Here is a 25,283-nt window from a genome sequence, read left to right on the forward strand (position 1 = left end):
GAGGTGAGACCCATAATGTGAGAAATTCCCCACCTATAAGAATGATGTTTAAAAGATGCAGAGGATAGATGCCTAACAGAAACATAACCTTTTCCACACGTGCATTTCCAAACAATCATCCCTACAGCCACCACAAGACACTCATGCAACCATCCCTGTACAAACAAAAACACATGCACCCTCTTTCACCCAAAACAGGAACCACCCAAAGTGTCATCAACTACTGCATCCAGTTCCAAGTTTGGCATCTCGGGGTGACATTCAGATTGATATTTTGAAAATGACAGACTAAAGCATAATGTCAGTGACTTCCAGTTCATCCCATATGAAATAGTAAGGGAATGGGAGGTGTAAAACAGGGAAATTAAGCGAGCTCTATAACTTAATAGAAAACAGCCTGCACTCAGATTTGCAGATAAGCTGTTTTGCATTTATCTACAATGCTTATAGGACGTCCTTCTTTGGTGAGAGGATTCCAAAGAGATGCTGCATAATAAGGCTTTTATACTAAACATTGATACCTGCAAACTAAAATTACTCCCTGGATCGGCTCTTGTGCCCATCCCTCTGGTGATCCCACTTCCAGGTTCATGATCGTCCCACTTTATTAGTCTACCACCTGATTGAGAACAGACACAGAGACCAGCCTGCTCTACATGGTAACTCAAGACTTGGAAGCAAAGAAGAGGGTCCAGTCCTGGTGGATTCCAGAATATGCCCATTGTCCTATTCCTATTTAATCAGATCTGGCTTTTCCCAGACTCTCCTTGGTGGGGTAGTCACACCCCCTGAAAAAGCATAGTCCTGCCTAAAAGGCCCAACAGCCACTCTGCATTTCCTACATTCTTCTACTTTTCTTCCCATTTTAAACATAATTTTGGACGGAAGCAGATATAGTTCCAGTCACAGTTCAAAAAAAAAAATCTGTTAATACAGTTGGAAACATTACACCACAAAAGATAATCTCTCATTTTCCCTCCAACTTCTCACACAGCATGAACATTATCCTGTTTATCCTATTCCCACCCCTCGCCACCACTGTAAATACCCGTTCTAATGACAGTAACCTCAGGTTGGCCCTGGGTCTCCATGTGTCCTCTGCATCGCAGCACCGATTCATTTGAAATTCAAACATACTCACGTCTATATAATCTTTTCTTCTGGATTTAAATCTCACGTGTGAAGCACCTATAGTTATTTCTATTGAAACCCCCCCAAAAACACTAAGAGCTCATGCCTGTTGGTCCTCAGCAATGTTTCATTACAACTTGGCCTAAGCAAGGAGCATGCCAGACCACGAAATCTCATCACCCACCCTCCAGACTCAGAGTTCTTTGCTGATCCCCGGGACCTCCCTGAACCTGAACTTCTGTGCTGACTCCAAGCACTTCGGCCATCTGCTTCAAGAACAGGGCATTTCGTGTTGTGTTGTCTCCCAACCAGAACAGAGAGAAATTTTTAAAGTTCCTTGAGAGCACGAAGCACTTTTCTGAAGCAAACTCTTCTTTTCTCCTTCCATTCTCATTAGAAGGAAGGGAATCAATGCATCATTGCGTCTACTTTGTGTCAGGCTCTATACAAGCTCCAAATTTAAAAAAAAAATTGGCTTAAGTCACAGTCCCTGCTCTCAGGCAACGTACAGTTTACCGGCAGAGACAAGACATTTAAACCAGCAATTAGAGTTCAGTGTGGAAAGTGCTGATGGAGGAGAACACTGAATCCTGTAGTAACAGGGATTTTAAAAGTCAGTGCATCTAAATTAGCTGGGGGGAGGTGGAGGAATGTCCGGCAGGATAAGCCAAACCCCAGTGGCTTAATGCATATTTATTTCTTGCTTATGCTTCACGTCCACTGTGGTCAACAGGCCCTGGTTTTCATGGTCTGTCAGAGACCCAAACTGATGGAGGCTTCTGCTTGACACCTGCTCTCAGTCATGACAGCAGTTGGAAGCCGATATGGCCACTCCCACACTAGCTTTTAAAGCTTCTGCCTAGAAAACGTGTATAATTTCCACTGCATTTAATTGGCCAAAGCAAGTCAGAATGTTACACGTAAGTTCAAGAGGGTAATGAAGCTTCCCTAAAAGGAAAACAATCAGAAATCTTTGGTGACCATCACTAATGCTTCCCACAAGGGTTATCAGCTGTGGCTCCTCTAGGCAGGGGCTTCTCAGCTTACCTTACACAATGAATAGGCATTAGGCAGGCTTAGCTGGCCAGAGCAAAAACATTCCAGGCAGGGGGCACAGCAAGTCCAAAAGCGTGAAGATAAAAGAGAACATGGTGCTTCTGGATAATTTATATTTACAAATTTATATAGCATCCATCCATTCTAAATGTTTTAAAAACACTGGCTTACTCCTTACGAGGTCCCAGTGAGGGAGGGTTCATTTGTCAGAGAAAGTACAGAGGCACAGGAGGCCAGAGTTTACTGTAGCAGAGCCAGGACCCGAACCCAGGTAGCCTGACTAGAGTCTAGGGAATTCGGAAAAGCTAGAACCCAGCGCTCCAGGGCACAGAAAGAGGCGGGCGCCTGCCAAGAGATGTAGCTGGAAAGGAAGCAGAGGTCAGATTATGAAGAATTTTGTAAACTGAAGGAGATTGTCTTTTTCCCAAGGCCTAAGAAGCCATTAGCCATATTCAAGCAGGGGAGTGACATGAGCAAGCCTGCACATTAGAGAAATTACTGGCTAAATGTCACTTCCTTCCCTCTCCCCTACCATCCACCTGAACTCCTTAAATCCCTTTGTATCCACATGGCTCATTGTGCCACCTAGTCCTGCAGCTGAACGATAAGGAAAATGCAATTTCTGTACCAAGTCCAGGTGTTTTCATAAGCCCTTAAACGGTCTTTAAAGGCAGATCCATGCCCATACACATCAGAGTCCCTCACTCCACCCATCCCATCAATGAAGTAACTCTACAAATTTTTCTTGAATCACATAAGTTATTTCCTTCTGAACTGGAAATGCCTTAATCCAGTTGCTTAACAATGAATACAAATGAATTTCCCTAATACTTTTTGGGGAACTCCTCCACCAAATTCAATTCAGCTATCACAAGTTTTTTGTTTTAAAAAGTTCTTATTGACGCTGCTTGCACAAACCCATCACTAGACTACTAGTTTCACACTTGTGCGATCTCTGTGCCTCTGGGATGATAGGGCATCCACTTCCCTTCTTTCCTTGAAGGGAACCACTGTGAGTGTTCTCTTCTTGTCCGTCTTAGAATTAGAGTTAGGGGCAGTTGGGACCTGGGGGAGCCACATCTCCTGTGGAATGGATCTGTTCCTGTGACCTTCCCAGCTTTCTTGGTTTTGGATAACCATTAAATGGATTTTCCCTAACAAACATAATGACTAGAAAAATTTGGAACATGTGATTTTTCTACAGTCTATCTGGAATTCAGGTGCAATATGGACCTATGCTTTTAAAACCTCTCCTTTACAATTGCCATGGTGCTCTCTTCTGTCATCACTTTTTCCCAGGACTCTTTTCTCAGGGGACTGCAAGGCCAATTTCCCATTTCCTTGCCTCTTCCCTGGGGTGAACAGACTCTAAAATGGCCCTCATAATTCCACCTTCTGGTACTCAACGATCTTGTGAAATCCTCTCCCCCTGAGTGTAGGCAGGACCTATGATTTCTTCTAATAAACTGCAGCAGAAGTAATGGGATGTTATTTCCTTGATTATATTACGTAGGACTGTAGTGTCCCTCTTGCCAGGAGACTCTTTCTACCTTACTGGGTTTGGGGAAGCAAGGTCATCTTTGTTGGGTCACAGGATATGATTTGAATTTTAGAAGATATTGACAAATTGTCCTCCAAAGTAGCTATACCAATTCACAAGTTCACCAGCAAGAAATCCTTATCAATTTCCCAAGCTTTGCCAACACTTCACAAACTTTAAGTTTGTTCATCTGAAAAATGGTCCTCTTACTGGTATAATTTGCAGTTTCTTGGATTATAAACATTTTTAAAACTTTCTTTGGCTATTAATAGTTCTATTTCCATAAATCATCTGTTCATAGATTTTTGTCCTTTTTAAAAAAAACTGAGTTGCCTCCACAATGAGGTATCACTTCACACCAGTCATAATGGCCATCATCAAAAAGTCTACAAATAATAAATGTTGGCGAGGATGTGGAGAAGAGGGAACCCTCCTACACTGAAGGTGGGAATGTAAATTGGTGCAGCCTCTATGGAGAACAGTACGAAGGTTCCGCAAAAAACTAAAAATAAAGTTACCATGTGATCCAGCAATCCCACTCCTGGGTATATATCCAGAAAAGACAAAAACTCTAATTCAAAAAGATACATGCACCCCAATGTTCATAGCAGCACTATTTACAACAGCTAAGACATGGAAGCAACCTAAACGTCCACTGAAAGGTGAATGGATAAAGAAGACGTGGTATATAGACACAATAGAATATTACTCAGCCATAAAAAAGAATGAAATAATACCATTTGCAGGAACATGGATGGACCTAGAGATTATCATACGAAGTGAAGTAAGTCAGACAAAGACATATATATCATTTATATGTGGAATCTAAAAAATATACAAATGAACATATTTACAAAACAGAAACAGACTCACAGACATAGAAAATAAACTTATGGTTACCAAAGGGGAAAGGCAGTGGCAGGGGATAAATTAGGAGTTTGGGATTAACAGACACTCACTAGTACATATAAAATAAACAGTAAGGACTTACTGTATAGCATAGGGAACTATATTCAATTAAAAAAAAAAACACCTGGGCTTCCCTGGTGGCACAATGGTTGAGAGTCCGCCTGCTGATGCAGGGGACATGGGTTCGTGCCCCGGTCCGGGAAGATCCCACATGCCGCGGAGCGGCTGGGCCCGTGAGCCATGGCCACTGAGCCTGCGCATCCGGAGTCTGTGCTCCACAATGGGAGAGGCCACAACAGTGAGAGGCCCGCGTACCGCAAAAAAAACAAAACAAAAAAACCCAAGTTGCCTTAATGAGAGTTCTTTACATGGTCTCTATACTGGTCCTTTATCTCACTTGTCATTTCGTCACAAAAAATTTTTATGTGGAATAATGTTGAATTTGTAAATCTTTCCCTTTATAGCTTTTTTTAATGCCTTAGAGAAATGTTTCCTACCCTATGATTCCAAACATTCATACGTTTTCATTAATACTTTATGTTTAACACTGGGCCTTAAACTCCAGATGACTTAATTTTAGTGAATGGTATGAAGTAAGGGTCTATTATTATTATTTTTAATAAATTTATTTATTTCTATTTATTATTTTTGGCTGTGTTGGGTCTTCATTGCTGTGCGCGACCTTTCTCTAGTTGTGGTGAGTGGGGGCTACTCTTTGTTGTGGTGCGCGTGCTTCTCATTGCGGTGGCTTCTCTTGTTGTGCAGCAGGGGCTCTAGAACGCATGGGCTTCAATAGATGCAGCGTGTGAGCTCAGTAGTTGTGGCTCACGGGCTCTAGAGTGCAGGCTCAGTAGTCGTGGCACACGGGCTTAGTTGCTCCGTGGAATGTGGGATCTTCCCAGACCAGGGCTCGGATGCATGTCCCCTGCATTGGCAGGCGGATTCTTAACCACTGCGCCACCAGGGAAGCCCAGGGTCTATTATTTTTAATTGCTAAGTAACTGTCCCACTCCTATATATTGGTTAGTCTACCAGTTTGAAATATCATCTTTTTCACATATATAAGGGTCTGTTTCTGAACTCTAGTTCTGTTGAGCTCATAGTACCACACAGTTTTACTTATCTTCACCAGGTCTTCACAGGGGCTCTAGTCTCATTTTAATACACTTGTCATCTACAGCCGTGCAATCTCACCTTTATTTCTAGTACTCTGAAGGGCTGGGCAAGAACCTCTAGCCCTTGAACTCAGGTGTGGGGTGGGGGAATGTCAACGTTGCAGTGATTGAAATAACATGTCCTTACTCTCCTTTGGCCTTTACTCCCAAGAGACATCCAGCTGGACACCAGTAACCGCAGTGCTATTTATTGAAAAGAGCAGAGAAAGTACAGGCTCCCCTAGGGACAGGATGGAACAAAACAAGCAGTGCAAGTATGCCTCCTGCTCAGCATATTCTCTTGTTGCCCCACTGGGCCATCTTGTTGTTGATGGGCATCTTAAGGAAGCGGTCAGACTGCATGTAGGCAGCTATTTTCTCCAAGGCCTGAAGGGAAAGCACACCAAACCTTACAAAGACTCTAACCCAGCCAAAAGCCCCATTCCAAAACAGCAACACTCACATGCTGCCTGACTCCACCCCCAAGCCCCTCACCCCTGCCATTTCTTGTAGACAGTGCCTTCAAGGTATAGAAGCCAGGGCCTTCCCAAGACTTAAAGGCTTAGAGGTGTCCAACCTTGATCCCTTTAGGCAAAAGCTGGTGTTGGGCAAGAATCTACCACAATGGGGTCCCTTGGGGCCCAGGGGGAGTCTGTTTTTGTAAGAGAAAGGTGCAGGGAGCATCACCTCAAAACGGCACATGAAAGCCTTCAGATTTGGAAATTCATCCAGGCACGTGGGCTCAAAGATATGGTTCTGATCTAACACATCATAGGTGAGGAAATCCACAAAGGTGAGCTAGAGGAACGATAAGATCATCAGGTCTGGGGAGTTCATTAACACCTGCAGAGATAGAAAGGGATCCCCTCCTTTTCCTTTCTTCCTACCTTTTCCCCTGCAAACCATGAGTATTTCCCCAGGAACAAGGAGAACTGTTTCAGTTGTCCAGGTAGCTTTTCCAAGTACTGAAGCTTCAGTTTTTCCTGGGAGAGAAGTAAAAGGGAAAGTGAGAATAGCTGTCATCATCTGCAGGCGAATGGAGCAGAAGTAACACTTGGGTTCCTCAATGCTCCTTTTTCTTGATGCCTTCCTGCTGAGGAAACTCACGTGGTCAGCGCTGTAGCAGAGTTGTATCAGTTGCATGCGAAAATCCATTATTTGGTTCTCCATCATATCCACTCGAATCTTTTCTTCTTCAGTCTCACCACCTGTAGGCCAAATAGTCATTTGGCCTTATCCACCCCCAGGTGAGCAGCCCTCACCTCACCAGCCCTACCCCACTCACACATATTGTGCTTGCGGGCGATATAGCGCAAGATGGCGTTGCTCTGGGTGATCTTGTTCTTACCGTCCATGAGATAGGGCAGCTGGAAGGAAAAGGAAAGGCCAAATGAACAACCCGACTCTCTCTTGCCTACCTGCCTCTCTCTCCTGGGAAAGATAAGACTTGCAGGGAAGTGAACAGTAGAGAGAAGATGCTGTGTCAGGAGAAAGAAGACAGTAAGTAAAAGTTAGTAACTGAGTCCACACCTGATTCTAGACAGGGGTGCTTAATCTGTGTGTGTGTGTGTGTGTATGCGTATGTGCACGCCATGGACGTTTTTTTTTTTTTTTCTTAATTATTTATTTCTGGCTGCATTGGGTCTTCGTTGCTGCACGCAGGCTTTCCTTAGTTGTGTCTAGCGGGGGCTACTCTTCGTTGCAGTGTGTGGGTTTCTCATTGTGGTGGCTTCTCTGTTGTGGAGCACAGGCTCTAGGCGTGTGGGCTTCGATAGTTGTGGCACATGGGCTCTAGAGCACAGGCTCAGTAGTTGTGGCCTACGGGCTTAGTTGCTCCGTGGCATGTGGGATCTTCCCAGACCAGGGCTTGAACCCATGTCCCCTGAATTGACAGGCTGATTCTTAACCACTGCGCCACCTGGGAAGCCCTGGACCCTTTCTTAGAATAAGGTTTTTAAACGCATAAAGCAAATTACATATATTTACACGATTTATATAATATTAAAAGAACAAAATTGTAAGAGGAATATGTGCCTATGACTGCATTAAATAGCAAGAGGTAATAACTATCATACTTTCAAAATATGATAAGTGTAAATAATATTTATTTATAATATCTGCAACACATTAATATAATACAAAAATATCCATTTTCTACTAGTGACAAAGTCACAGGCATGGCTAATAATCAAGGTCACTGACTGCCTATACTCACAACAGAAGGAATTGTTAACTTTTAGTTAGTAGTTAGTGGAAATGAAAATGTAATTTTTTCTCCATCTAAGTTCAAGGACCCCTGAATTCTACCTATTCTATCTAGGTTAAGAGCCCATATTCTAGATCTCCCTAGAATAGAGAGGAAAGGAGCAAGGATATACTTGAAGGCCTTCCCTTCTGTCCCCTCTTCTCCTAAAGCCACTTACGTTAGGGAAGTCCAGGTCTAGTTTGAATTTCATATCCAGCCACTGGCTTTTATCATAGTCAGGAGCTGTAAGAGAGAGAATGAAGTGGGATCCAACCTCCTTAATATCCGACCTGAGGGGAGTGGAAAGATCTAAAGACACACCCTAATTCCAATATCTCACATACCTAGACCCCCAAAGCTTAACTATTACTCATAAAGTGTTAAGACAGGGTTGGGCTATGGCAGAGAGAGAATCCCCAGATCTCTCCCCACACTGGACACAGCAGAGAGCTCCCAGGTGATTGGGGCATAAGTCCCATCCGACCTCGTCGTGATGCCACCCTCAGGGCAGAAGACAGGGACATTTGGAGGGCCTGCTCGGCTTAGCGCGGCGTTGCACTGCCACCCAGAGGGGCATTACCTTCCCCGCACGTGTATCTTTTCTCTTCATAGGCTGTATCCGTGAACTCCAGGAGCATGCGGATGGCATGCGCCAGCTGGGTTGTAAAAAAGCTCCCCGTCAGCATCTGCACAGCTCCCAACGGCACCCCCAAACCACGCCCGCCAATGCCCCGCCCCCTTCCGGCCCACGGTTGCCCAGACGCTGCATCCCGCCGAGCGGGTAGTTAAACGGCTCCTGAGACCTACCACGTTGGGCTTGCTGCCCTCAGCCCCTCTCCCCCAGGCCTGCGTGTCCAGAGGCGGGGCAGGGGTCGGCCTCCGCGGCCCGGGAGCTCGGCTGGGGCCGGCCGCGCTGCGTTAAGCGTCGCGGCGTAGGAAGTTTGGCCCCCGAGTAGAACCCCTTCTCTCGGAGACCACTGACCGTGAGCGCCCGGCCACCTCCCCGTCCGTCTACCAGACCGAGCGGCTTGGCAATTGAGACGGCACTCACCCCGCGAATATCCCAGTAACCCAAAATCATAGTTGACTTCGACGACATTCCGTTACTCCGTGCGTGCCTTCGCGGACTGGGGATAGATGGCCAACGGGAGGGGCTTTATACCCGACGTAAGTAGGTGGCACCAACGTGCGCGCCTGACTCCGCCCCCACCGTCGTCTTCCCCTCCCCCCCCCGAGTGTCCGCGTGGCCACGCGCAGGTGCGACTGCTGCAGTCCCTGGGGTTGGGGGCGGACCGTCCCCGGGCTAGGCAGGGGAGGAGAGTGACCCGGACCTGGGTTTGGGTCTCTGCATTCTCCACGCGTGAAGCGGAACTGTGTTTGTTTACTAGTGCCAATTAGCGTGGGAGGAGCCCTAACAGCCTAGGCGGTGAGGGCCCTGGTTACCCCGGGAGAGTGCGATTCATGCCATAAATATTTATCTAGCGGGTGTGGGGGGTTTGGGGGGAGGTGGGCAAGAACCAGGAGGCGACTGAGACTGACCACCAGGGAATCTCTGTCTTTGGCGTGTGCATTGAGGATGGATGGAGAGGAATTCGGAGCTGCTCGTTAGGTGTCCGGCCTGGCCGCTACAGCACAGCTACTTAGAACACAGAGTCCCTGTGTTCTAAGACCCCCTAGCCTGGGTTTGGGAACTCACATTTCCCCCTTAGTTTGGCTGAAGCAAAGATGAGACCTTTTTTTTAGCGGCCATGGCTCACGGGCCCAGCCGCTCCGCGGCATGTGGGATCTTCCCGGACCGGGACACGAACCCGTGTCCCCTGCATCGTCAGGCGGACTCTCAACCACTGTGCCACCAGGGAAGCCCAGATGAGACTTTTTAAAAGGACAGTTCACTAAAAGAAGAAAGGAAAAAAGTACAAACACATTGGGACAGATGCATTTATAATGCCTGATTTCTCCTCCTAAGATAACAGGCCAGTTACAGATTAACTTGGGTATAAGACTAACACTTAAGGAACACCTATGATATGCTAGTCAACAGTCTAGGTATTTCACTATGTTACTAATTTATTGCAATTTAAGCTTCACAACGACTTTGTGAAGTAGGTTTTATGCCCATTAAGATTATTGAGGCCTGGAGAGGTTGGGTGAGTTGCCTTCCTAGGTTCAAGTTTCCATGGGTGGCCTGGGATTCAAACCTAGGTCTGTCAGCCCAATTTGTGCTAGTTCCTTTGCACTTGGATATCCAGACAGTCTCACCTCATCTCAGTCCTTGCTGGGAAATCTGGGGAGCATACTTTTTTTTATCTGGTTCTGGAGGGTTTCCCTGTTTCTAGGACTCCTTCAGCTCCATGAAGCCCCAGAAGGCAATGTGTCAATATCTCCTCTCCCCCGTTCCCCCAAATTAACTTTTCTGGTTAACTTTTGCCCTTGAAAGTCAAACCTTAAGGGTCTCACTTTTGTTCTATTTTGTGAGGGAAGATGTTTGCTTTCTTATTCAGTGTTATCAGCTGAGAGAGATGATTTTCGGAGGCCAGGAACTTGAGGGGATGACATAGGCAGTCGAAAAATACAATATTCTGGCAGTGTTAGGGTCATGGACAAATTCAATTAAGAGAGACTAAGGGAACATCTTAAGGACCCTTAATCCATAAATACATCAAGCCTTATCTGTAGACTAAATCAATGAAAGTACAACCTGTTTTGTAGGGAGGGCAGTCTGTGACAGTTCTGAGATTAAAGAAGGCTATGTATACTAAATATTAGAAGCCACAGACAGTACAGGCTCTTCACTTAACGTTTGAGAGAAAAGGAAGCCAGAGAGTGAAATGACTTGCTAGAGTTCACACAGGCAGTCCAGTGTTCCAGTCCAGCGTTCCCTACGCTCTGCCACTAAAGAGACAAGCTGGGGAGGGGGCTCAAAGTTAGCTCACCCAACAGGAGGGGACAAAAGTATTAGAAGAGAAAGTTGCCAAGTAGAGCGTGGACCACCTGACATGCTTTTTCAGTGCATCTCTGGATCATCAGCCAGTATGGCTGATCAAAACCTACCACTGTCAGCCCCGGTACTCCTTGCTCCTGTGAAGTGTTGTGTCCTCAGCTGTGCTGGGTGCCTTGGAATATACTGGAAGAAGTGTACACAGAAGGATAAAGATGTCAAGGATAGCCTTATTTTGGAGTTTGTTTAGCAAGTAAGGAGAGCTTGGACCATAATTCTCAAATTCTGGCTCAGCTCCAGTGAATTCCCGCTCACATTCAAACAGTCTGGCCCAGTGATGGATGTAGGGCTGCTGCTGTTTCATGCCCAGTGTCCCAGCTCTTCCTGACTCTCTGCCTTTGGCCCCCATCAGGGCCAGAGGAAGCTGCAAGAGAGGCGCATGACAAGCTTGAAGATACTTTTATTGGGGAGGAGGGGGGCTAAACAGAGTCCTGACAAACCTAGGCTTAAGTGCTCCAGGCTCAGGAAAGAGATGCAATAAATAGGTGGCAACGGGGGAGAGCTCTCAACACAGCGAGAAGGGGCACCATTTGTCTCAGCCCCTGGGCTTGCTCATCTTCTTTGCTGTGTGAGCTGGGGTGTGGGGTTCGCTGCAACCTGGGGTCTTGAAAGAAGAATTCTCGGGGCTCTAAAGAGTTATCAGATCCGCCATCTTGCTTGTGAGAAAGTCTTGGTCTTGGAGGTGTTTGAGTTGCTGCCTAAGGGTTCATCTGAGGAAAGAAAAGGTTGAGGTGAGGCTGGTGGCAGGTGAGGGACCCCAGAGCTGATGCCAACAATCAGCTAGGAGCTTCAAGGCATGCCTGAGCACATGAAATCAAGCCCATGGGGGACTGTCCTGTGGCCAGACCTGACACATTGAGTGCCACCCCAGGGTTGGGGCTGCTGGCTTGTCCACCTGACACTCTCACTCAGGGATCATCCCACATTTCCAGCGGGGGTCAGGATCCCAGGGTGGCCTCACCCCCAGCATCCTTCTGACAGCCTCCAGCCGTGCCAGGACCTTTGGGGCCTCATGGGGACACAGCATCTGTAGCTCCCCAGGTCTCATGTGAAGCAGCTGGTGCCCCGGCATGGACCCGAGAGTCTTCACTGTGCTGGGAACAGAAACATCAGAAACTGTCAGTGGCGGGGCGGAAGGACTGGGCCTGGGTGTCTGTGTGGAGAAGGGGCTGTTTGGGCTTGGAGACTGGGGTGACAGAAGAATTCACAGAAAGGGTATCTGGAGGCCAGGGAGTAAGATAAACATATTGGCTGAAACTAACTTCATAGCTCCTGAGGTTGAAGGGAGAAGTGCCCTGGAAGAGACTCTTGTGATGGGGAGGGGTGCCTGATTATTATCTGAGCCCTTTACAGAGGTAGAGCCATGGGACTTGGTACTCACACAGTGGAGAAGTTCTCTGCCTGCAACCAGGCTGTGACCTCCTCAGGCCTTGAGCTAAGTCGAAGCCCTGGAGCCTAGAATCAGGGGAAGTGGGGGTCAGAGGCCATCTCATCTCAGAGCCACCTACAGCCACCATCATCTGGGTCCCTTCTCTGGGCTTCCGTCAGATCACTTGTCTCACTCCATGGTTCGCTTGTCTGATAGGCACAAGGCTTGTTCTCTGCTCTGGTCCCACGAATAAACTCAGGATACAGTAAGCGTGTGATAATACTGATTAAGTTTAACCGGGACCATCTCCTCCACTTGTCACTGGATCCTCCCTGCCCCCACCTCTGACTCAGGCTTTATAGCTTCTGAATAGTCTAGGCTGGGTAGTACCGGAGGGAACGACTTGCTCTGGCTTCCAGGGAGCCCCGACTGCAGGGGCTCCAGGATGTTGCTGGGGATGTAGCCGCTCCGTCCCATTTCATTCTTCACCAGCCACCACCGCTTACTCTGGTCCAGAACCTGCCAAGAGTCACTCCAGCGGTGACCCAAGCCTCCGTCGGACCAGCCTTGCCCCTCCCCCACCAGGCTTTCTCCCTTCTGGCCCTTCCCCACCTTCCCTCTCCCTCTCTAGGCCACCCACGCCATGTTCCCAGTAGCTCCCACCAACCACCACCTCCTTTTATCAGCTCAAGCCCATGCCTCACCTCCAGTACCTCTCCCTGGACCACAGTCAGTTCCCGTGGGTTCCTAGCTTCAAACTCATATAGGACTTGCATTTTCATGGCTGGCTTGACAGGTCCGGGTCTGGAGGGCACAGGGTGGGGTCCGTGGTTGTGTGTCTCCTCTTGAGCAAAGTGCGAGTTGCTCCCTAACCTAGGGCTTCCCCCACTACCCCCGGAGACAGTCAGGATGGCCGGAGAGTGTGGCCTCAGAGACTGGGCCCCTGTCTCAGCCCCAGAGCCCCAGATATCTCCCCCTTGGAGTCTAACGGTGACTTTTGGGCTTCCACAGATTTTGAGGGCAGGTCCTTCTTAGGTGGGCTTGGGGTGTGGGTTTCTATAAGCAGAAGGGGTCTGAAATGTTGATTTCTCAGGACTCTTCCAGCAGTGGAATTTTCTGTATCTGAGCTCTCCTTTGAGCACTTAATACTCAAGCTCTGGGAAATCAGAGGTATGTGTGGGGAGTATTGAAAAAGAAGAAGGGATTGGAGCCTAGGAAGGTAAAAAACTGCCTCTTCACCCTAGGTAGGGGAGAGATGTGCCTGTACATGTATGTGCCTGGCTAAAAGAGAGCCTGGAGGTCAGTGACGTGTAGAATCCACAGATCCACAAGATCAGCCCTGTCCCTCCTTCCCTAGAACCATACGGGCCTGACTAAACCCAGGGCATACCGGAGGGAAGTAGAGTCTTGGCATCTTGAAGGTTCCTGTAGGGGCAGAACAGAGTACGAGCAGGATGTCAGCCAGCGTGGTGGTAGGGAGGTGGGGTGTGAGACCACAGACCCCCTTGCACACAGCTGCCTCATATCCCCTCACCTGTCTGCCCACCGCACAGAACCCACCTACCACTTAGTGTCGCGTGACCATGGTTTGGACTGAGATAGTGGACTGAGAAAGCCCAGCCAGAGACTAGGGCTTTGAATAGGACTCTGTGCTAAGCTCCCCTTACCTCCTCGTAGGAAGGTTCTGGAAGCTGCCAACCGTCATAGAATGTGGGTTGGTAGGGCAGGGGCTCACTGCCTGTCCAGTTGGCCCTGGGGAAAGAACAAGGCTGAGTCCACTCTGTGCCAGGCTGTGGGATGTGGAGAGGGCGGAGATGACAGGGCCTAGCCTGGGGACTCTCCTAGGTAGTGGAGGACGTGGCCCACGTGCACTGATCAAAGGCCCCAGGACACCCACATAGGAGCGAACAGCTAAGCATGTGCAAATCTCACAGTGCAGGTATCCATGGACCAGCCTCACCTCTGCCCGTGAAAGCGCAGACATATCAACACCAGAAGAGATGAGTACTTTATCTCACTGATGGGGGGTTTGACCGAAAGTGGTAGAACCGCAGAGCGTTAGGGCTGGAAGACCCCCGCGGGGGTCTAACTGGTTATAGTTCCCAGCAGCAGATCTCTTTCTAGCGGGTTAGTACGTGGAACTCCGCCTTGTGATCCCAGCACAGCACTCTGGCTGGCTCTAGGGTGGGAGCTGGTACTTGCCACTCAGCCTCCCCCTCACCCATTGCCTAGCACGCAGGAAGAGCAGCACACTGTTGGTGGTCCCCAGTCATGCTCTGCTTGCCGGCCTGGGGAATGCCAAGTCCCCTCTTCGAGGAAGTCCCCTCCCTACCTCTCGGAGGCAGAGGTGAATGCTTCCTCTTTGCACTGCTGCTGAACTCCAGACACCCTGGATTATTGCTCCTCTCGCGCCGAATTGCCCATGATTCTCACATGTCTGTGTTTCTTACTTACGCTGAACTCCTTGAGAGCTGTATCCATAGCACAGTGCATGGGACACAGGAGGCAGCTAATTTATTCAACGGGGACAAGGAAATGATTCCCCCTTCTGAATCGTTTTTATCGGCTCCTTTTCTTTGCCCTAAAAACATGCTCAGGTCTTCCCTTGACTCTGTTACTGTGCCCTTTAAGCTGTCCTTCTATTCCCTTATCTTTGTCCAGTTTTTTGAGGACATGTCCATATGCCCTGCCTACATTTTCTTACCTCTGGTTCTTTCATTATGCCTTGCAACCTGACTTTTACCTTTGTCATTGCTCTGTTGAAACTAGTTCTTCTGAAGTCCTGATAATCTGACTGCCAGATCCAGTGGCCTTGTATGGTCTATATCCTTCTGGATTACCACAGAATTTAGTGTTATTTATAGTTTTGGGTCAGTTTGCCTAAAATCAAATAACCTGAATAAAATTTACCTGAAATTTAACTATTTTGAGAGTTTTTACAACTCTTTAGCTATTCTATTTTCTGTGTTTCTGTCTTTCATCTCATTCATTCGTTCATTTTTGGTTACTTTAAGAAATGAGAAAACATCTTAGGCCACATCTGACTTAATTTTATATTTAAAATAATAAACAGAGTCAGAAAATAGAATAGAGGTTACCAGGGGGCTGGGAAAAGAGAGGAGTGGGTACAGAGTTTTGGTTGATTGTGTAATGGGTACAGAGTTTCTGTTTGGGATGCTGAAAAATTTTTGGAAATGGATAGTGGTGATGGTTGTACAACATTGTTAACGTACTTAATGGCATTGAATTATACACTTAAAATAGTTTAACTAACTTTTATCCTATGTATATTCTACCACAATAAAAGAAATTGATTACATTAAGTTATAATTTATGTCTTTGGATGAATTGGACACAAAAATCCTTTAATGGGGCTGAATTGGAAAAAAAAAGAACCTGCTCATTAGGCAAAAAGAATCCTAGAACCACTGGTTTTTTTCCCAGTTGATTTCTCTTTCTAAAACCCTCTTCTTGGACTTCCCTGTTGGCACAGTGGTTAAGAATCCGCCTGCCAATGCAGGGGACATGGGTTCAATCCCTGGTCCGGAAAGATTCCACATACCGTGGAGCAACTAAGCCTGTGCTCCACAACTACTGAGCCTGCGCTCTAGAGCCCGCGAGCCACAACTACTGAGCCCGTGTGCCACAACTACTGAAGCCCACGCGCCTAGAGCCCGTGCTCCGCAACAAGAGAAGCCACCGCAATGAGAAGCCTGTGCACCGCAACGAAGAGTATCCCCTGCTCGCCGCAACTAGAGAAAGCCTGCATGAAGCAACGAAGACCCAACACAGCCAAAAAGAAATAAATAAATTTATATAAAAAACCCCAACCCTCTTCTCTCTTGGTTTTCACGCTTCTGCTTTTTTGTTTCTCCTTTTAACTCTCTGGAATTTCTCTTTGCCTCCTTAACCATATTTCCTTTCACCACCTTGAAGTTTCCCCAGGCCCTTCTCCCCTGGGGAGAGCAGACCATGCTTGTTAAAGTGAGCTCTGGGGCTCCCACCACAGTGCTTACCTCCAGGTGGCCCCAAATATCACTTCTGTACTGACTGTTCTCAAACTCTTGTAGCCAGGTCGGACCTCTCCCCCAAAGCCCAGGCCACCCTGTCTCTGTGCAGGTTCCATTGACACCTCAGCTCAGCATATCCAAGCTGGCTGTCATCAATTTGCCCTTGCCGCCCAACTGCCCATCTCACGGTTCCACCCGCGTGGAATATCTCTTTCTCTCTTAGCTCCTTGGCTGCTGGGTTGCAACTCTTATTGATGTTACATCTGCAGCATCTCTTACATCAGTAATTGTTAAAATCTGAGCAGGAATTGAGACAGAGTTTTCACTTTGTCCTTGACAAAAATGAGAAAAATTTTAGTAGAAGGTTGCCAACTCTCCTTCCTTGGGAAGAATTGTTCTTTTTTCTGAAATAATGCTTTCCTTCAGTGGTGGGTGATGGTAAGTGGTGGTTTTGTTTTGTTTTCATTGTTTGTACTTAGCCTAATTAAAAGTCGGACACTCCAGGTAGAGTCCTTCAATTTGTTTTGAGATATTTCATAGAATAGAGGTTACCAGGGCCTGGGGAGTGGGAAGAATGGGTACAGAGTTTTGTTTGATTGTTTAATGGGTACAGAATTTCTGTTTGTTTTAAGACACAATGTAGAGCCTGCCACCTCCTGCCCTGTGTGTCCTGCCCTATGCCCCCACGTCCCTTGCCTCTGATTCAGTTAGGCTTTGTCGTCACTTACTGGCTGGTGGTCCAGGCTATGCCCAGCCCCTTCCAGAGGTTACTCTCAGGTGGGCTTAGACAGGACTGCAGCAGATCAATGGCCTTGGTGGTGAGGAGGGGTGAGATCACTTGGACTGCTAGGCCAGGCTCAGGGCACTGCTCCAGGATCTGGGGAGGGACAGAAGGTTTCAGGAAGCCTGGGCTCTTGCAGGGCCAGACAGGAGTGGGGAAGGGCCCGGGGTCCCTGGCTTCCCACTTTTACAATACCACGTTGCCCCAGGCCTGCTCCTTCCTGTCCCCACTGGTGTCCTTGGGGTTAAGGACAGTGCATAGTGGGGATGGCGTCTTGGGGTCAAGGTGAAGAATGTGCTGAGGTGAGCAAGGGGCAGATCCACAGACTCCCTCTGCCCCCTACCTCCCACCCAGGCTTCTGTCTCATCTTAACTTCAGCATGTCCCTCTGCACCACCCTGTCCTCCCCCGACTCACGGAGTTCAGAGTTTGGAAGAGGAGGTGTACGAACTCAGGGGCGCTTGTATCCTGCAGCCTCGTGGCCAGCTTTCCCTGAGGATACAGGGCGAAGCCTGTTACCACCCTTCCTCCCACCCTACTTTCACCAGGACCCCAGGACCCCATTGTTCTGGGCCTTGATGGGGAGCCTGGCATTTCCCCAAAAGTCCCAAGAGTGGGGAGAAGCTGGAGAAGCTTGGGATGTCCATGAGACAAGAGAGGAGGGGACTGCTGAGGTGGGGTGGGGGGAAGGGCTGGGGAACTTGTGGGGAGCCACATACCAGGAGGTTGAAGCTGTACTTGATCTTCTGGAAGCAGTCGATGTAATGTGCCTCTGTTATCCCTGTAGAAAGAAGTGGGAAGGTGGTGGGGCACAGATCATCCCAAGACTCTCCCCCGACTCCTCTCCCCTGGCCCTCAACACTCACCCCCCTGAGGCTTTATCTTTTTCTTCCTCTGTTTCTTCTTCTTATGACTGGTGTTTGACTGGTCCTCCTTCAGCTTTTCCATGAATAGCTCGATGTCTCTTAGGACGTGGCTCAGCACCTCCTGGACCCCAAACAACCCATGGTCTGAGTGGGCAGTTAGGCCCACCCTGGAACTCCCAACCCTGACCCCCCGCCCCCTCCTACCACAAGCCTGAGCCTCAGGCCCAGCCCAGGGTCTGACCAAGGCTCCGTGTCCCTCTTCAGCCCAGGCCCTGCCTTGGTCATCCTGGCACCTGGGTCCTTGGGGTGATGGAGACGACTGGTGTCCTCCCTTGGGCCAGGACCAAAAATCCTCAAGGAGCCCAAGACAGTCTGCAGTTACCTTATCCCGTTCTGGATCCCCGGGGGATGGGGACCTCCTCGAAGGAGGCAAAGTGAAGGCACTTGAGTTTTGGATGATGGAGTGGTGTGGCAGGGGCCTCGGGGTTGGTGGTGTGTCTGCAATGGAAGGGAACCATGGCCCAGAACTTCTTTGACCTTTGATGGGAATCCTCTCCTCCCACTGGCCCCCACGCCCAAGCTTACTGTGCTCTGGGGTCATCCAGTGGTGCTGCTCTGGAGGGGGTCCGCACTCCAGAGGAGGTACCTGCTCCTTAGGGATCGGCCGTTCCAGAAGAGGCCCCCTGCATCTGTCCTGACCTGGGAGAAGGGCTCCGAATCGGGGCCTGTGAGCACATGGTGGGGACACAGCTTTGACAGGGTTCTTGGGACGGAGGCACTGCCCACCCTTCTGCCCCAGGACCCAAGGGTACCACTCCCTCTCTCCAGGAGCCCGACCAGCCCTGCTCCCTGGTCTCCATCTGAAGCCTTCCCTGACTCTCCCCTGCCTCATCTGCCTGCTCTCTGGGGCCAGTTCCTCCCATGTCAGCCTCCGAGGCCAGCCTCCAGTGTTAACTGGGCCCCGTCCCAGCCCCTTCCCCATGCCCATCTGTGCCCTATTTCAGCCTGGCCCCTCCCCAGGTCTATGCCTATGTTATTCGGCCACAGGCTCCTGGGCTCCCCCAGATGTGGGGCAGACCTGAGCTCTGAGGTCCTGCTGGTGGGCTGGGGCAGAGGCTGCCTACCTTTGCTCTAGCTCCTCCTCCAGAGCCTTCTGCAGGCTGGTCTTCAGTTGCTCTGCCTGCAGAAAGCAGCAGTCAGACAGGCTGGGGATGGGGGTCGGGGAGGAGTGGGGGGGTGATGGCTGTGGATTCCACACCTACTCACCCCCACTTCCTGGCACTGGAGAAGCAGAGTGCTAGTGGCTGGCAGGCCTGAATCCTGCACAGTGATGGACAGGACAGAGTTGTAGGAGCAGGTGTTGAGTGCCACGTCCATGTCCTTGATGCTGTCCAGGCGGTAAGATTCCAGTTCCTCCTGGGCCAGGCAGAGAGGTCAGCTGTGAGGTCACTGAGAGCCAGGCTGACTCCTGGGAGCTCCTGACCTGGGTTGCTCCACCCTTCTAGTGGTCTGGGACGGGGCGCCGTCTCCCCTGATCCCTGTGTCTCTGTCCCCCGTTTCTTCCTAGTCCTGAGTATGTATTGTGTATGGGGAGGGGTGGTTGCCATGTGGGACATGCATCGATGGTGTTCATGCCTGGTGCTTGCTTTCCCACGGCCTGGGTCAGCTATGATCCCTTGCGGGGAATGGTGGGAGGCTGACCTTTGTCTCGATGTCCAGCAGCTGGAGCCAGCCACCCTTGACCTGCAGGAGCAAGTCCTGGCTCCACACCTTGCCCTGAGCGTCCATTTCCTGCAGCTTTTGCAGGGCATCCTTGGGCTCCTGGACTCTCTGCATCCCCAGCTTACATGTCAGCAGGTGCTGAGGGGAGAGGAGAAGATGCAGGACTGGGAGAAGGTTTGGAGAAGGGGATCACAGGTGGGAATGCACAGGGCTGGGGGGTGGGGGAAAGGCAGCAGAGGGAGAAGACATGTCCCTGGCCTCCTTGTTGGGGAGTGCCAGGCCATCCCTATAAAGCAAACTTCAGGGGCCTGTGTGATGGCCAGAGGCAGTCAGGCTAGGATGGGGCCCCCAAGTCAGGGTCTGAGGGGCTGTAGGAGGGGGTTTAGGACTCTGGAGGAAGGACAGTCATGGCCTTTAACAGTCCAGGCCAGCTGAGGGGGCTAGATCGTGGTAGATGTGGGCTTCAGCTACCCAACAAATAAGTCTGAACTCCTCTGGGTGGGATATATATAGGATGCTCAAATTCTGTCCCCGGCTTCCTTTGCCCTCTTTGGAATCACCATCCCAGCCTGGTCCATCTCCTCCCTGACCTAGCGTTCCTGTCTCCATGCCTTTTCTCATGCTGTTCCCCCTGCCCAGAAGGCGCGTTCCACTTCTGCTAACCCATCACCTCCCAGTCTCTCAGGAAGAAGTCAAGCCCCCCTTCTCCCTGATTCTTGCCCAGGGAGGTCCATACTGACCTCTCTCTCCACTCAGGCCTTTGCCCCCTGCTAGTCTGATCATTCCAGCAGTGTTTTTATCCTTGAGGAGACCCCTCCCTTCTCCTATCCAAACGTTGCCTTCACAAGTCACAGTCCTGCCCCTCACCCTCGCCTCCAGGCCCTGATTGGGGGGAGGTCGTCTGCCTCCTGCCCCTTGATCCCACCACGCCGCCCTCTGCATAGCTCCCAGCTCCTCTCCCAGTTCACACGGCTGGCATATTCAGGAGCTCTGACAACATGACCAAGTGCCCTGGCATCCTGGACATGCCTCTTCTTGCTCTTGCCTGCTAGACCTAACCGAAGCTGGTTCCTAACCCCCGTCCCTCCATGAAGCCCAGTGCTCCTGGGCCCAACCCAGCTGGCTGGGGGGCCCTGACCTCTGCCGCCCTCTGGAGCCCCCAGACGGTTGCTCCAGCATCCCTCGCTGCTGCTTCTGCTTCTTCTCCGGGAGGGCCCTAGATCTACTGCTGCCCAGGGGCGGTTTCTACCCCAGACCTTCAACCTGACCTGGCGTCTTCTCTTCTCTGCCACACCCTTCCAGTCTGAGCTTTCTCTGTGGTGTCAGCAACTCTCCAGGCAACTAGATGTGGCAGAGCCAGTGTTGTCTTCCCACGCAGGGCCAGAGCTTCCATTGTAGGCTCTAAGCTGTGCAGGCCTGCCCCGGGGAGCTCAAGCCCAGAAAGCTCCACTCTCAGACAGTGGTCCTTTCAAGTCCTCACACAGGGACCGCTAACCTCACACAGTCCTTCCTCCAGCTGTGCCAGATCCTGGGGCAGGGGGTGGACTGGGAGACAGGCGGGGATGGGGTGGTGGCAGGTGCCTCCTGACCCATCCCTCTGCTGCTTGTTCCTGCCCGGGGATAGGACATCCACCACCTCAACCTCTAGCCTGGCCTCCACCACCTCAACCTCTAGCCTGGCCTTCCCTGCCCATCTTCCTTCCCCACATTTAGCAGATGCTCAGTTAGGCTTGCTGGACCCAAGCCCACCTGCTCTGACTGGGTCAGGCCATTGGCTTCTGTGGCAGAGACTTATCTCAGATAAGTTTTTTTGTCAGGGCAGTGGACACACGGGAAAACTTGCGTTGAATCAGGAAAGTGTCTGGGGCCCCCGGGTTACTCACCTCCACCCTGAGCTGCAGGTGGGTGGGCTGTGAGGTGAGATTCTGCAAGTATTCCTTCCGGTGCACTGCCGTGGCCCAAAGCAAGGGAGTGGGGGCAGAAGAAGGAGGTGAGACATATACAGCAATAGGGGTTGGTCAGCTCGGCGAGGGAGGGAATGGAGGGCAGGGGGTTCAGGGAGCTCAGTGGGAGGGAACGGGAGAGGGCACTGGAGGGACAGCTTACAGTAAATGGCTCTGCTGCTGGGCCGGGACATGTTGACGCTGCTGAGATGACTCCCTAGAAGCCAAAATGAACGGAAGAGACAGCAGTCAGGGCTGGGGAGAGGGATACCAGCGCAGAGCTGGGCGGGACAGCTGTTGCAGCCCATCCCTGACCCGGGTCAGAGGCTTGGACCACAGGTCTTTCTGGATCCTTCTCCAGATGTACCCTCTGCTGAGGAGCCTTCCGTCTTGGCTGGGCCTTGGAGGCCCCCAGGCAGGCTCCCAGCTTCCCATTATTTGGCCAGTAAAGCTCATTCCAATGGGCTCAGGAAAGCTGGGTGGACAGGAACTTGGGACCAGATCCCATCCTGGGCCTGAGTGTAAAATATGCCAGATGGGTGTGCCTAACTTCTGGAGGGAAGGAATTAGGGTCAGCAGCCTTCCCTGCCAAAGCAAGCCTCTTGTCCAAGCCTGTTTCAATTCCTCAAATTAGGAGGAGGCCAATGTTTGCTCTTATGCTGGGGACCCGCTCAGGAGGGGTGTATGTGTATGTGTATACACATGCATTTGTATGCACGTTTATGATGGGGCTCTGTAGGATGTGTCAGTGATCTGCACTTTCCTGAATGTCTTACTAAATCTTCTGTCTCGTTGGCTTTCCATTCTCTGAACCCTCTTCTCAGAGTCCCTCCCCACACAACCCTTTAAATTCCAGCTCAAGGGAATAGACATTTTTCCAAAGAAGATATACAGTTGGCCAACAGGCACATGAAAAGATGTTTAACATCACTAATTATTAGAGAAATGCAAGTCAAAATCACAATGAAGTATCACCTCACACCTGTCAGAATGGCTATTAACAAAAAGGCAAGAGAGAAAAAAAAGTTGGTAAAGAAGTGAAGAAAAGGGAACCCTCGTGCACTGTTGGTAGGAATGTAAAATGGTGCAGCCACTGTGTAAAACGATACGGAGACTCCTCAAAAAATGAAGAATAAAACTACCATATGATCCAGCAATCCCACTTCTGGGTATTTATCCAAGGAATATGAAATACACACCCCTGTGTTCATCATGGCATTTATAATAGCCAAGATATGGAAACAACCTGAGTGACCATCAACAGATGCAGGATAAAGGAGATGTTGTATATACAATGGAATTAACCATAAAAAAGATAAAATCTTGCCATTTGCGTGGACCTTGAGGGTGTTATGCTGAAGGAAATACGACAGAGAGAGAAAGATAAGTAACGTATGATTCCACTCTTTTGTGGAATATAAGAAACAAACAAACAAAACAAAATATATAAACAGACCAAACCAAACGAAAATGTAGATACAGAGGACACAGTAGTGGTTACCAGAGGAGAAGGGGCAGGAGGGAGGGGGAAATGGGTAAACGGAATCCCTGTGTGTGTGGTGGTGGATAGATATTAAATTTTTGGTGATGAGCAGGCTATAGTGTACACAGAAATAGGAATATAATGTGTACATGAAACATATAATGTTATAAACCAAGGTTAACTCAATAATTTAAAAAATCTAAACAAATAAATAGATTCCAGGTTAAGGATCACCTCCTCAGTGAAGCCCTCCTTGACCACCCCACTCCACCCTTCCCATCATCCTAATGCCACACCAAACCTTGTACGTTCCTCTCTAACAAGAGCAGCCACCCTGGTTAGTGCTGTGAGCCTAATGCCAAGTGCCTTATGAACCTTATATCATTTAATTTTCACTACCATCGCTTATACTTCCTTGGCCCTATGTGCTGAGCACTGTTCTACAGATGTTACCCCCATCAACTCATTTAATCCTCAGAACAACCTTGCTGGGTGGGTTCTGTTATTATGCCATTTACCAGACGAGGATGCTGAGGTTCAAAGAGGGTAACAGGCCTGAAATCTCAAGTAAGTATTTGATAGAGAATGAACCCAGCCGCGTCTGACTGCAAACTCCATGCTTTAACTGTCTATATATGTGCCTCTGTCACTGGGCTGTGACCTCCTGAGGACAGACTTATCTTGCCACTGCTGTCCACACAGCGCCCTCCTGGCATAGAGGGGGTCTAGAATATGTATATGTTGAAACGGAATGGAAGTAAATGAGGTCCGTGTGTACGTGCAGGGTGAGGTGGGAGTTAGCTGAGTGTGTGGGTCAAGGTAATGTGTTACTTTAGTGATGTAGGTATGCATCACGAATAGGGTGTCAGTTCCGTGGGTGTCCGTGCATCTGCGTGGTGCCTCTGAGTTGTCCAGAAACCTTGGAATATCCTGGGCAAAGTGTCAGAGAGCAGCCCACACCCCTGTTACTAGGACTGTTATGAAAGTAGCAGAAGATCTGATAAGATGACTCAGTGCTGGGGAAATGGTTGCTAGTAAACAATTAAGGGATTGTGGCTGGGTCTCTGTTTTCCTTGTTTGGGAGGAACCCTTTCCTCACCAAGCGTAAGGGGGTACTAAAAGTCTGCTCTCCCTCTCCCCAGCTGCACCTCTCAGGCTGCAACACTTCCTGCTTCTAGATCCAGAAGACAAAGAAGAGAAAATGAACAGTGTTTCGGTTAGCTCCCCGCCAGCCACCTCGCACAAGGATGGTCCCTGTGGGTCTCTGTGAGCAGGTCCAGGGAAACATCTGCTGCTCAAGATCCTGATGACACAGGCAGGGGGTGGGGGGATCCTCAAGGTGGGGCGTGGGGATGGGGGGATGAAAGGTGGGGGGTGGAGGAGCGGGGGCCTCCTTGCCCCTGGGAAGGGGGGATCTCTGGCAGCCCAGTTTCCCCATTTATCCCCCAAATTTAGGGACCTGGAGTGGGGAAGGTGTTCGGGTCTACATCACGGACCCTGGGAGAAGCAGCCCAGAGATGCGGCTGGAGCCCTGCTTGCTGGCTGGCTAGCCCTTGGCTGAGTCCCAAGCTCTTCTTAGGGCTGCTCGTCCTGGCTACATCTGACAATGGGCAGGAGACCCTGGCCTGGGAAGCCTCACTGAGTTGCATCCGGCATCCCCCGCGGCTTGGGTGGGCCCTGATCTCACCGAGGGCCAGTCCATTACCTGGGTCCCAGTGAGGCCTGGTGGCTGGTCCCCCCGAAGGCGCAGTTGTTTGAGCTGCTGGTCTGAGGCTGGTGGTGGGAAGGCAGTGGCTTCTCTGCTAGAGGCGCAGCCACAGGCAAAGGACCTGTGATCAGGTGAGCCCTGACGGTGCAGACAGGTCTTAACGCTGGTGAGGCCATGAGGCAGCCACACCTGTGCTCTTTGGACTCTGATGGGTGGGAAGGCCTCCTAGGCCACCACCTGCCCAGCACCAAAGCCTGGGCCTGTGGCAATGCCTGCGCCGACATGTGTCCCAAGCTTAGCCAGACTCCTGCTTCCCAGCTTCCTCCTCTGCTTGCCTCTGCCATTAGTGTGTGGCCCCCTCTTGCCTCC

General features: G+C 50.0%; 2 protein-coding genes across 2 annotated transcripts; both read right to left on the reverse strand.

Annotated features, from left to right (window-relative positions):
* Window positions 1-5,990: 5,990 nt before the first annotated feature.
* LOC136137650 (glutathione S-transferase Mu 3) lies at window positions 5,991-9,159 on the reverse strand. The gene is made up of 8 exons (XM_065896083.1): window positions 9,087-9,159; window positions 8,616-8,691; window positions 8,214-8,278; window positions 7,076-7,157; window positions 6,898-6,998; window positions 6,678-6,773; window positions 6,478-6,588; window positions 5,991-6,177 (listed from the first exon to the last, which is right to left on the reverse strand). Exons 1-8 carry the CDS (start codon window positions 9,132-9,134, stop codon window positions 6,079-6,081), a joined length of 678 nt encoding a protein of 225 aa, XP_065752155.1. The 5' UTR covers window positions 9,135-9,159; the 3' UTR covers window positions 5,991-6,078.
* A 2,778-nt stretch (window positions 9,160-11,937) lies between these two features.
* On the reverse strand, window positions 11,938-21,917 carry EPS8L3 (EPS8 signaling adaptor L3). Its single transcript, XM_065891100.1, has 17 exons — window positions 21,887-21,917; window positions 21,664-21,728; window positions 19,760-19,918; window positions 19,325-19,474; window positions 19,183-19,238; window positions 18,644-18,783; window positions 18,441-18,556; window positions 18,059-18,179; window positions 17,912-17,973; window positions 17,610-17,684; window positions 17,141-17,289; window positions 14,070-14,154; window positions 13,793-13,827; window positions 13,107-13,290; window positions 12,793-12,921; window positions 12,415-12,488; window positions 11,938-12,127 (listed from the first exon to the last, which is right to left on the reverse strand). The coding sequence occupies exons 1-17, from the start codon at window positions 21,915-21,917 to the stop codon at window positions 11,938-11,940; spliced, it is 1,821 nt and encodes a 606-aa protein (XP_065747172.1).
* Window positions 21,918-25,283: the final 3,366 nt, after the last annotated feature.

This window comes from Phocoena phocoena, chromosome 1 (assembly GCF_963924675.1).
Source record: "Phocoena phocoena chromosome 1, mPhoPho1.1, whole genome shotgun sequence".
In the NCBI taxonomy this organism is placed as follows: Eukaryota; Metazoa; Chordata; class Mammalia; order Artiodactyla; family Phocoenidae; genus Phocoena; species Phocoena phocoena.

What these genes read in the sequence shown, in the direction of transcription:
- LOC136137650 (XM_065896083.1), bottom strand. Translation starts at nt 9,134, where the DNA reads ATGTCGTCGAAGTCAACTATGATTTTGGGTTACTGGGATATTCGCGGG. An exon ending in TCTGCTACAGCGCTGACCAC is followed by an intron (nt 6,774 to 6,897) that starts GTGAGTTTCCTC and finishes CTTCTCTCCCAG; the next exon opens with GAAAAACTGAAGCTTCAGTA. An exon ending in CTTTCATGTGCCGTTTTGAG is followed by an intron (nt 6,178 to 6,477) that starts GTGATGCTCCCT and finishes CTTTCCCTTCAG; the next exon opens with GCCTTGGAGAAAATAGCTGC.
- EPS8L3 (XM_065891100.1), bottom strand. Translation starts at nt 21,917, where the DNA reads ATGTCCCGGCCCAGCAGCAGAGCCATTTACT. An exon ending in GGGATCCAGAACGGGATAAG is followed by an intron (nt 18,180 to 18,440) that starts GTAACTGCAGAC and finishes TTTGGGGTCCAG; the next exon opens with GAGGTGCTGAGCCACGTCCT. An exon ending in TCCAGGGAGAGGTACTGGAG is followed by an intron (nt 12,922 to 13,106) that starts GTGAGGCATGGG and finishes GACTCTTGGCAG; the next exon opens with GTTCTGGACCAGAGTAAGCG.